This window comes from Notechis scutatus, chromosome 4, assembly GCF_049901735.1.
Source record: "Notechis scutatus isolate UNSWTSFEM ecotype Mainland chromosome 4, rNotScu1.2, whole genome shotgun sequence".
Classification (NCBI taxonomy): Eukaryota; Metazoa; Chordata; class Lepidosauria; order Squamata; family Elapidae; genus Notechis; species Notechis scutatus.
The window spans coordinates 5,748,367-5,760,516 of NC_142012.1; the positions used below are offsets into that span (position 1 = coordinate 5,748,367).

General features: G+C 51.6%; 1 protein-coding gene across 2 annotated transcripts in view; it reads right to left on the reverse strand.

Annotated features, from left to right (window-relative positions):
- Positions 1-12,150, reverse strand: part of CDC25B (cell division cycle 25B) — a 45,925-nt gene continuing 33,775 nt past the window's right edge. Inside the window, exons 13-15 of one of the 2 annotated variants that reach the window (XM_087965704.1) lie at positions 11,782-11,913; positions 1,840-1,970; positions 1-623 (exon numbers count right to left, since the gene is read on the reverse strand). In XM_087965704.1, the coding sequence (XP_087821830.1) occupies positions 191-623; positions 1,840-1,970; positions 11,782-11,913 (696 nt within the window). In that variant the 3' untranslated portion in view covers positions 1-190. Of the gene's footprint in view, positions 624-1,839; positions 1,971-4,610; positions 7,497-8,847; positions 8,960-11,779; positions 11,914-12,150 lie in introns of those variants that run through there. The other variant, XM_087965703.1, reaches the window with a different exon arrangement.

Here is a 12,150-nt window from a genome sequence, read left to right on the forward strand (position 1 = left end):
TGCTGATCTTATTCAACACCCCCCCCCTCCCGAGAAACTTCCTCATAACATTTTACAAGCAGGTAAGGCCCACCTTTTTTATGCCCCGCCCACCATTTCTTAAGTATGCCAAATAAAAGCTGGGAGAACCGGGGCGAGTGAGTCTTGTCTTGGGGGAAGCAGGAAGCCCCTCCCTCCCAGCCTTGGTCTTTCATTTGCCAAGATGGCCGCCCAGCTCTCTCTCCAGGCCCACCACAAACTGATCGTTCAGGAAGAGCAGCTGTCCGTGAGGCAGGAACTTCTCCAGGACGGCCTCCATCCGGTCGGCCTTCAGGAGCACGTCGCTGCCCCCCGTGGTCAGAAGCTTGAGGTGCTCCAGCAAAGCCTTCGCCAGGAGTCTCAGGGTGCCCTCTGCGAGCATCAGGTTTTCGTCGGGGTCGCAGACCAGAGCAAACGCCAAGCCCTGGACCCCCAACCAGAGCACCGTTTTGTCCTCGGAGAAGGGGTCTCCTGAGGGGAGGCGGAAGACTCCAAATGGGGTCTCCTGAAGAGAAACGGCTTCCTCGGGCAGCGGCTGGTGAAGGTGCTCAGAAGGTTGCTTCCCGGAGAGGCTCAGCTGCAGCCTGCACGCCGTTTCCACCTGTCTGTGGACACAGAGGAAGTCAGTGGTGACACATTTTTTGTGGGAAGGGGCTTCCCTCTTAAGCGGCTGTTACAGAAAGGGGTGGAGGAAGAAGATTTCAGAGGCAAGGACAGGAAAGCCCCTTCCTTCCTTGGAGGGAGGGGCATCTCCCACAGGAGACAGACCATCCGCCCACACACACTTTAGAGAGATGTGCCATCCAAATCTTGATTAAAATCTTGCACAGTTTTCAGGCAAAGCAGCTCTGTTTGAAGTGGTTGGGAACACGTCAGGTCTCCCAGTTGCTTGAGAAAGGGAGAGGGGAGAAAGAGGAAGGGGAGGGGAATGGGGAAGCAAGGGGAGAGGAAAGAGGGAGGGGAGAAGAAGGGAAGGAGAAGGAAGAGATAGGAGGGAGAGAGGGAGGAAAAACAGGAAGGGGAGGGGGGGAAAATAGAGAAAGAAGGAAAGATGAAGGAGGACGGGAGGAAAAAATAGAGAAGGAAGGATGAGGGAGGAAAAATAGAGAAGGAAGGATGAGGGAGGAAAAATAGAGAAGGAAGGATGAGGGAGGAAAAATAGAGAAGGAAGGATGAGGGAGGAAAAAATAGAGAAGGAAGGATGAGGAAGGAAAAATAGAGAAAAAGGATGAGGGAGGAAAAAATAGAGAAAAAGGATGAGGGAGGAAAAATAGAGAAGGAAGGATGAGGAGGAAAAATAGAGAAGGAAGGATGAGGGAGGAAAAATAGAGAAGGAAGGATGAGGGAGGAAAAATAGAGAAGGAAGGATGAGGAAGGAAAAATAGAGAAAAAGGATGAGGGAGGAAAAATAGAGAAGGAAGGATGAGGGAGGAAAAAATAGAGAAGGAAGGATGAGGAAGGAAAAATAGAGAAAAAGGATGAGGGAGGAAAAATAGAGAAGGAAGGATGAGGGAGGAAAAATAGAGAAGGAAGGATGAGGTGAGGAAAAATAGAGAAGGAAGGAGAAAATAAAGAAGGAAGGAAGAGAAGATGAAAAAAGAGAAGGAAGGAAGGATAAAGGAGGGAGGGAGGGAGGGGACCACCAGCCTCTTCCTGCTCATGAGACCCTCCCGTGAGATGGTGGGAGGCAGCATGAGCTGCCTTCTGGCCAACAGCCTTGGGACCCCGAGGGTCGTCCTCGCTGCGCCTCCCTCCCTCCCTGCGCCCCAAAGAAGGGATGCCCGGCCCTGCACCACCCGCCCCCTCCCCGCCTGCCTTCACCTGGCCACCGTCCGCAGGCGCTCCTTCTCCGGGTGCGGAGCCTCTGCCGCCGCCGCCCCTTCCGCCACGAAGACCCTGCAGAAGAGGAGCTGGCCGGGCTCGGGATCCTCCCCGGGACGGGCGCGCAACGGGTGCATGAAGAAGGCGCGGACCATCGTGGGAGCAGTCTGGGTACCGGGAGGGTGGGGGGACGGACAGGGGAGGGGGCTGCAGGGCAAGAGCGGGGGGGGTAATAGTCTGGCTAGGGACACCTTATATGCCCCCAAAGAAACGGTCGGGGGTGCACAGCTGGAGGGGGAGACAGAGGCAGCCCCCAAAAGTAGCAGCAGCAGTTTCAGGGAGGGGTGGCTGCAGGGGACGCCACCTACTCTCTGACTCCCCCTCCCGAGGCAGGACCCTCCCTCCTGGCCCCCACGTGCAATGGGGTTCCCGGCTGGGTGGGTTGGGGGGGACCCACAGCAGACTCTCTGGAGCCGTCCAGCTGCGACCGTGGCTCTAGACTGGGACCCGGAAGCCGGGAGACTACATTTCCCGACGGGCCGCGCGCTGGACCGGAAGCGTAGGTAGACCAGCTTGGAATGCTGGTCGGGGGGGGGGCAAGGGTGGCTTTATTCGCGCGTGCGTTGAACACCTGCTGCTCAGCGAAAGGGGCGCAGCTAGGCGAAGGGGCGGGTCCGGCTTCAAACGGGCGGCGGGGAATCTCCTCCAATCGCCAGGACGGGAGCAGAGTGAGCGGCGGCCACAACCGAAGGCAGGCCGGCGCGGATTGGCCCGCCTCGCAGGAGGGGCGTGGTCAGGAACCGCTTCCTGCTTTGGCACGTGCAGGAAGGAGGCAAGAAGGCGAAGCGGCTGCTCTACCTGTACAGGTAGTCCTCGCCTTACGACCACAATGGAGCCCAACATTTGTGGTGTTAAGCGGGGCGTTGAGTTTTGCCCATTTTGCAACCTTTCTAGCTGCGGTTGTTAAGTGAATCACCAGTTAAATTAGTCATGTTAAGTGAATCCCTGCTGTTAAGATCAGTAACCTGGTTGTTAAGTGAATCTGGCTTTCCCCATTGGTTTTGCTTGTCAGGTCAGAAAAGGGGAACACACGACCCCCGGGGTACTGCAACTGTCATAAATACGAACCAGTTTCCTAACAGAGAAAGCAATTAACCGGCGGAACAGCCTGCCACCAGAAGTCCTGGGTGCTCCATCACTGGAGGTTTTGAAGAAGAGACTGGACAGCCATTTTGTCCAGAATGGATTAGGAGTTCCTGAGGAAATGGTTGGGCTAGAAGACCTCCAGGGTCCCTTCCAAGTCCATGATTCTGTTACGTTCCATGAATGGCGACAGGCCCCTTCTCTAAGTTTTCTCACAGAATCACTGGCCGTTGACTGAATCCAAATCTGCCACTGTGTGTGTGTGTGTGTGTGTGTCAGCCAATTTTTTTTCACTCCCCCTTGCAAAAAAAAAAAGGGAGGCCACAGTCCCCAATCCGGTCCATAACCTAGCAATTTATTCAACTTTCTGATTACATCTCGCACATCGGGCAACTTGGCAAGGAGGCATTTTTACAAGGAAATTCACATTTTGGGGTTGGGTGGGTGGGGTACAAGTACATTTAGTAAGGGTCAGAACAATTATGTCCCAGCAACAACCAGCAGTACAATCTCTCAAACACCCCCCCCCACTCCCTCCTTAAATGACCTCAATCCTAATTGGGTTAAATGTCTGGCCTTTTTTCTTTTCTTTCTACACATCTGATTTTGGACGCTGTGCTGAAATACTTAAACCACCCTTCAGATGCGGAGGGGGTGGGAATTACCATGTCCCTGGAGGGTTGAGCAGATAAAAATCTTGGAAATGTGGAATCGTGCTGGGTTGGGTGGGTGGGTGAGCTGGCAAAAGCTTTTCCACCTCAAGCAAGATTGCTCACTTTCTCCGTCATGCTTTCTCCCACCAAGCAACCATGGAAAATCTTAGGGTGAGAAATGAGGCCCGATCCGTGGCACGTGTTAAGAGACACCCCGCACAACCACCCTGGCAGGCCTCGGTGCCATCACCTCCAAAGGGAAGACCGGGAAAGGTTTCTCACATTGGGGTGCATCGAACGGAGACCACCCCAGAATTGAGCGTCTACAAAAGAATGGGTGGTGGTGGTGGAGTCCAGATCCATCTGGGCCCAGCTGATGCTTTCCAGGTGTGCGAGCCAGGGGTCTGGAGACTCTGGAAAGTCTCTGCAACACATCTGGAAGGCTTGAATTTCTGCAGGCAGATCTAAACTCAACTACCGATAGCAAAGGGGGCATTTCTCAGAGTGCAAGGCAAATATCTAGGAATTTGGCCTCACCCACTCCAGAATTATCCCCCTACTCCAAATTCCTTACTTCATGGACACCCCTACTTTCACCCCAAAGACTAATATTTCCAGCTGTTTACTCTGCTCCCCCAACTCCCCAATCTAGAATTCCTCACCCTTCCTTCATCGCAAATGAGTTTCACCTCTGTGATAAAATACTTTTGCTTTTTCTCTCTTTCCATCCCTTCCCTTCCAACGATTCTGCCACCATTTCAAGCTTACCATAATTAAAGTCAACACTTAAAAGGAACTTTTTAAACTTTTCACAGGCATTGTATCCACATAGCTGGGGTTTTTTTTGGGGGGGGGGGAGGAAAAACTACCAAGAAATGAGCATGGATCATAAATAGTGGTTTTCTTTTTGTAGTTCAACATTAAAGAGTGAATCTTCCTTAAAAAGGAAAAAACGTAACTTACATTCTCACAGAGTTCAAACTTGCCTCGAGATTTATTTTTTTAACACGAAATGCTGCCATGGAAAAAGGCTTTGAGGATTTAACTCTACTGGAATTCCGCCTCCAGTTAAATAGTGATTCTCAAACTGGGTGACTTTAAGATGGGTGGACTTCAACTCCCAGAATTCCCCAGCCAGCATTGGGAGTTGAAGCCCCCTCCCCATCTTAAAGTGGCTCAGCTTGAGGGGAAAAAAACCAATGTAAAGACTCCGATGGAAATGGATGCACCAGAATTCACAGTAACTTGCATTCTGACTACTATCCAAAATAAAATGCCCAATTTCTCTCCCTCCTTTACTGCAAATCCCCATCAAACTGAGCCTCCCTACTCGCACGCCTGCAGACTACACGTTAAAAGAAACAAGCCAACCACCCAGCTTCATTAAACCAGAATATCCTCCAAAGCTTTGAAGAGTTCCAATCATTTGCAAGAATCAAGTCCTTCCTGTGCAAATTCAGGTGTTTTTTTTAAAAAAAGTATGGTGGCTGCCCTCTGGGAGCGTGCAACTGGGAGAAAAAAAGAAGCCAGTTTTGGGTCCATGAGACCTTATCCGAATCATGGTTTATTTCTTTTTAGAAGTTTGGTTCCAGCTTTGTAACAGCAAAAAAAAAATGGACGGTTGGCAGTGGAAGGTTAGATCTGCTGGGATGCTCTCTTTAGCACATAGAGGTTGTTTCGATGCCAAGGGTGGCAAACTTTAAGCACCCTGGCTAGTTGCCTTGCCGTTTTCCTTCCAGCCAGCTGGACTCGACAGGGTGCTGAGAACTTCCTTCAGACATAAAGGAAGAGAAATAGCTGCCAGAATTTGAATCAAAAGCTCAGCCTCGGCTCTCACCCAGCCACAAAGCAGATTCCTGCTTTTCTTCTTCCCTGGATCTGTGTTTCTTCCCCACACAATTTTTTTTTTTCCAGGGGAAGCCAAATAGCGTTAGCCGTGCAGTGGAAGTGTTTCTTAGCAACCCAGGAAAAGTCACGGAAGCATTTTGCACAGTCAAAAAGAGGCGTTAAAAAATGTCCCGTTTCCCCCCCACACACTAAAAAAATAAAATAAAATTCAAACAAATCCCAAGGATGAATGGAGTCTCTTCCGATCTCAGGAAGTTTCCCTCAGAAACCCAACTCGTGCACCAATTTTGCTGCTCCTTTTTAAAAGCCGCTGGCCAACCCGATGCGAAGAAGGTAGAGAGATTTGGGAGGGGTCTGTTTTCAAGCAAAGCCCCCCTCATCACCCTAAATCTGGAATAAAGCTGAACAATCCTCGTTAGGGTCTCCAAATCAGAACAAAAACCCTCTACCTCAAAGTGGTAAACTGGGTAGATGGAGGAAAAGAGAAAAAGGCAATTTCTTCCTCTGGCATATTTTGAGCCTTTCAACTTCGACAGATTGAGGCCAAAAAAAAAAAAAAGGATCTGAATGTTTTAAATCAAGGCTGGTTTTTACTTTCAGCGCAGTCACCCGAGAGCGGAAGGAAAGCTTGCTTTTTCAACTTAAAATGGACAACTTTAAAACGACGGAGAGTCTCTTCCAGGATTCAAGGTTTGGTCCTCCCAGTCCTGCTCCGGAGGCCAAAATAAAAACACCAATATTAAAAGTGTGTCCTCAAAAAGAGTTATTTTCAAAACCAGCTCAGTTCCAGCAATTGTAGAACCCAAGGTAACGGATAGGTTGAGCGCCTCTTAATTCTTTAGAACTGGTCTGCACGACTGTTTTGCCGTGATTAAGTCGGGGGGTGGGGGGCTCTCAGTTCTTCTCCCCACCCCTCCTCACCCGATGCCTGCACAGATCCTAAGACAACCCCTGTCTGCATGCAAGATAAAACAGCCCCTCTCCCCACTGATAGCCCCCAATATTCTTCAATCTCCTTCCTTTTAAGGCAGGGGTCTCCAAACTTGGCCACTTTTAAGACTTGTGGACTTCAAGTCCCAGAATTCTCCAGCCAGCGTAGCTTACTCTCTTGGAATCCCTTCCTCTGCAATCTCTCCATTTTGGGAGGTTAAGAGAAAAAAGAAACAGACACGGCTGGCTGGAGAATTCTGGGAGTCGAAGTCCACAAGTCTTAAAAAGTGGCCAAGTTTGGAGGCCCCTGTTTTAACCAATCTGTACTGGCACAAAGGTTACACAACCATACACACACACACAACTCCAGAGACACGTGGGAAAGATTGCAAGTTGGCCCCCGCCTTCGTCTCCCTTCGCTCGCCCTCAAGAAGGACCGGGGTGGAAACTCGACGGGGCATGCTCACGTCTGCTTCCCAACCGGGGAGCAGCACCTAAACCGCCACAGCCAATCCGTTAGCGCACCCTTTGCGTTGTGAGGAAAGAGCCCCCTCCCCGAATGCTTATCGGGAGGGAGGCGCGAATGGACTTTCAGACTGAGGAAAACGTCCCGCTGCTTGACTTGGCTGGGACCGAGCGTTATTCCCAAGAACTTCGCCGGCTTCTTGGCGTGCCGGATGGAGCAGAACGATGCCGTCATTAAGATAAGGGAGTTTTATAATCCTGCTCTTCGTCCAGATGCAAAAACAGTCCAGTTTGGGGAAGAGAATTGGTACTTCCTTTGGCCTCGCAGACGTCTTGTCCTGGGTGAGGTGCAGGCCAGGACATGCTCTGCCCTGGATACATGACGAAGATGCCCCATCCAACATTCCTGCCCACCCACCACTCCCACCCCACCAATGCAAACCATTCCCCACCCCCATCCCGTGCTTCTTCCGGCCCTCAGCAGTTGTGCAGACGGTTGTAGAGTTCTCGTTTGCTCTTCTCGCCGGCCCATGTGCGGCTTTTCAGACGGAAAGTGCGCAGGTCGTCTTTGAAATCCTTGTGGTGCATCGGACGGTAGTTCTGTGGGTCGCAGTGACTCTGGGGGTGGGGGGAGAGAAGCAAACCAAAAGATCAGCCCCCTCCCCTATGAAAACAGCAATAGCACTTGAGACTTACCTACCACTTCATGGTGCTCTACAGCAGGGGTCTCCAACCTTGGCCACTTTAAGATTTGTGGACTTCAACTCCCAGAATCTCGGAGTTGAAGTCCACAAGTCCTAAGGTGGCCAAGGTTGGAGACCCCTGCTCTACAGCCCCTCTCTAAGTGGTTTTACAGAGTCAGCCCCTTTTCCCCAAAAATCTGGGTCCTCATTTTACTGACCTTGGGACAGACAAAAGGTTTGAGCCCATTAGGATCTGACTCCTGGCTGTGGGCAGTCAGCCTGCAATGCTGCATTCTAACTGCTGTACCACCATGGTTCTAAATCTGCCCCTGCCTACCTACCTGCCTACATACACACCTACATACTTAACTAACATCTATATAATCTATCATCTATCTATCTATAGCAGGGGTCTTCAAACTCGAGAGCTTTAAGACTTGTGGACTTCAACTCCCAGAATTCCTCCTCCAGTCATGTTAGCTCAGGAATTCTGGGAGTTGAAGTCCACAAGTCTGAAACTTGCCAAGTTTGAAGACCCTTGATCTATAGCAAAAGCCCTTAGATTTATATATTGCTTTACAGTGCTTTACAGCTCCCTCTAGTCCAGTGGCGCCAACCGGTGGGCCGGTGACCATTGGTGGTCCGCGAAAAAATTTTGGTGGTCCGCAGAGAAATGTCACCCCCAAAGCAATTAATCCAGGCTGCGCAGTAACACAAGGCTTGCGTCGCTTGCATTGTGAACAACAGGAGGTAGTGAGGGGAGGGAGGAAAGGGTGGAGGGGGGAACTTGTCCCACTCGCCCCACACGCCTGGCCTGGCGCACTGGGCTGCTTCCTTCCGCTTCTTTCTTCTTCTGTTTTTGGCTGCACGTAAGGAAAGCAGTAAAAGTCTTTCTTTCTTTCTCTCCCAAACTCTACCAGAAATGAGTCTTTGGGACCCTGCAAGGCCTCCTGCTCCAAGAGGCTGCGCTGGCAAAGACTCGTTTCTGGCGGAATTTGCGGGAGAGAAAGAAAGACTTCTGCTGTTTCTGCTGCTTTCCTTGCATGAAGCCAAAAGTCTCCCCCCCCCACCCCCCGAGAACAGAGCTGGAAACAGTATCCTGTGATCTCAAATAAAGAACGATCGATCGGTAGGAAAACGGGTGGGGGATTTTCCCGCAGACTTTTTTTGAGATTTTTCTCTGCAGACAGATTACGGTCGTGACCCGAGGCTTCACTGAATTCTTATTTTAATTTGTATTTTTGGTTATGATAATCTCAGTGCATTGTATTTTAAAAAAAGCTCACCTGATATTGGGGGAAAAATTCCTTATAACCCCCTTTCAAAACGTAGAGCTCTGGGTAGTGGAGGGAGGGATACATATTACGAGCGCGGTCTTTCTCTCGAACAAAACGGCACCTTTGGGGATAAAAGGAGGAATAGAAATAGCCAATGCCCTTAGACTTATATACCGCTTTATACTGCTTTCCAGCCCTCTAAGCAGTTTACAGTCAGCATCTTTCCTTCCTTCCTTCCTTGTTCCTTCCCTCCCAAGCAATAGCAGACTTACATCCTGCTTCACAGTGCTTTCCAGCCCTCTCTAAGCAGTTTAGAGAGTCAGCCTCTTGTCCCCCTTCCTTCCTTCCTTCCTTCCTTCCCTTCCTTCCTTCCTTCCTTCCTTCCTTTCTTTCCTTCCTTCCTTGTTCCTTCCCTCCCAAGCAATAGCAGACTTACATCCTGCTTCACAGTGCTTTCCAGCCCTCTCTAAGCAGTTTAGAGAGTCAGCCTCTTGTCCCCCTTCCTTCCTTCCTTCCTTCCTTCCTTCCTTCCTTCCTTCCTTCCTTCCTTCCTTCCTTCCTTCCTTTTCCTTCCTTCCTTCCTTCCTTCCTTCCTTCCTTCCTTCCTTCCTGTTCCTTCCCTCCCAAGCAATAGCAGACTTACATCCTGCTTCCCAGTGCTTCCCAGCCCTCTCTAAGCGGTTTATAGAGTCAGCATATTGCCCCCGACAATTTGGGTCCTCATTTTACCCACCTCGGAAGGATGGAAGGCTGAGTCAACCTTCAGCCAGTGAGAATTGCAAATTGCAGTCAGTCAGCAGAAGGAGCCTGCAGTACCGCACTCTAACCACCATGCCACCAAGCCACAATGTGCGCACAACACAACCCCATCACATCACACACAGACCCTCCAGCCTTGTCCTCCGTTTCCCTCCAGCCACCAGGGGAGGTTGGCACACCACAGGCAGTCCTCGACTTACAACGGTTCACTTAATGACCGTTTGAAGTTACAATGGCACTGAGAAAAAGGGACTTATGACCGTTGCTCACACTTACGACCGTTGCGGCATCCCCGTGGTCATGTGATCAAAACTGAGCTGACTCATATTTGTGACGGTCGCAATGGCCGGGGGGAGGAGAGTCACGGGATCCCCTTTTGTAGCCTTCTGACGAGCAAAGTCAACAGGGAAGCCAGATTCACTTAACGACCGTCTCACTAATTTAGCAACTTGTGGTGATTCAACAGCGGTAGCAAGAAAGGTCGTAAAAAGGGGCAAAATTCACTGAATGTCTCCCTTAACAACAGACAGTTTGGGCTCAATTGTGGTCATAACTACCTGTACAGGTAGTCCTCGGCTTACAACAGTTTGTTTAGTGACCAAAGTTTACAACGACACTGAAAACAGTGACTTAGGGCCATTTTTTCACACTTACGACCGTTGCAGCTATCCCCGCAGTCACGTGATCAAAATTTGGATGCTTGGCAACTGGCTCATATTTACGACAGTTCCCGTTTCACCGGGGGGGGGGACTGTGTCACGCAATCCCCTTTTGCGACCGAGCAGTGTGAGTAGGGAAGGGCAGGTTCCCCTACGTGTCACGTTGCTAACTTGAGAACTGCAGGCCTTCACTTAACAACGGAGGCCAGACCGGTCGCAAAAAGGGGCAAAACTCACTTAACAACCACTGTCTCACTTAGCAACGGATATTTTGCGGGGGGGAGGGGCTCAAGGATGGTCGTTGAGGACGTGTGCAGTCCCAAAAGTCAAGATGGTGACCGGAACTACTGTTATGCCCCAGCTCCCCAAACATGACAAGTCCTCTGACGTGAACTCAAAAGGTATTCCTTTATTCGGAATACCGCCAATCCCGGCAAAAAGTTTCTCTCTCACTGCAGGCTAACAAGTCTGTCCGGCAGGGAGATGCCTTTTATCCCCAGAGCTAGGGTAGGGCTTTCCTAGCAGCAGTGGCTCTTCTGTCCCAAGGACCGGCCCATAGATTTCCATTGCTCTCCTCTCCTCTGCTTTCTGTGTATCCGCACATCAGGCACTGGACTCAGATGTTCCTCCTCTTCCTCATCAGCCACCTCCAGACCTGGGGGCTGTTGATTCTCCATCTGAAGGCTGATAGACAGCCCAGGCTCCCTCTCTCTCTCTCTCCCCTCCCTCCCCCTCTCTCTCTCCCCTCTCTCTCCTCCCTCTCTCTCTCTCTCTCTCCCCTCGCTCCCTCTCCCCTCTCTCCCTTCCTCTCCCCCGCCTCCTTTCTCTCCCCTCTCTCCTCCCCTCCCTCCTCTCTCCTTCTCTCCTCCTCCCCTCTCCCTCTCTCTCCCCTCCCTCCCTCCTTCTCTCTCTCCCTCCCTCCCTTCCTCTCTCCCCTCCCTCCTTCTCTCTCCCCCTCCCCCCTCTTTCTCTCGCTCTCTCTCCCCTCCCTCTCGCTCTCTCCCCTCCCTCCCTCCCTCCTCTCTCTTCTCTCCCTCCCTCCCTCTCTCCCCTCCCTCCCTTCCTCTCTCCCCCTCCCTCCTTCTCTCTCCCCCTCTCTCTCCCCCTCCCTCCTCTCTCCTTCTCTCTCTCTCTCTCCCCCCCTCCCTCCCTTCTCTCCCCCCTCCTCTCTCCTTCTCTCTCTCTCTCTCTCTGCCAGCTCCATTCTTTCTTCCCCTCCCAGGTTGCCTTGATGCTGGCCCTGACTCCCACGCCTCCTCCTCCTCCTCCTCCTTTTTGGCTGCTGGAGGGGCCGGCGGCCGACAGGCCACAACAGGAACAGCACAATGCCAGCTCAGCTTTTGTAAGGCGAAAGATGGCACCTCGGTGGGAGGAGGAGGTGGTGGTGGCTGAGCACGCCCTGCGGAGATTCCCCCGGGCAATGGTTGCTCTTCCCAACAGCTTGTTGGCCTTCGAGCCTCAGGGGGTGCAACCGGAGTGATGAGTCGGGTCCCCAAAACAAGCGGGCGGGAGGGAAGACTTACATCCGGGGCCCTCTTTCCGACGAGAACTCGCAGTGGAAAACCACAATGATCCGTTTGGCAGCATCGGCGGGCACGATGGGCTTCTTGAGAAGGAAGTCTTCCACGTCCTTCTCCAGGGGGAGGTTCACAGCACCCTGCAAAAACCAAGCAGAAGGGGTTCCTCGTTTACGAAGCTGCTCCCCCAAAACAGTTTAAATAGACTGGGGGGTAGAGGGGGAAACGGGGAGTCTTAATGACTCGTGGACTGCAACACTCAGCATTTTTTTTCTTTCTCTCCCAAATATTCGCGTCCCCCTCCCCTCCCCACATAAGGAAAGGGAAGGTTTACGGCCGAACAGTATCGCAAACGGGATTCGGGAGGGCGAATCTAC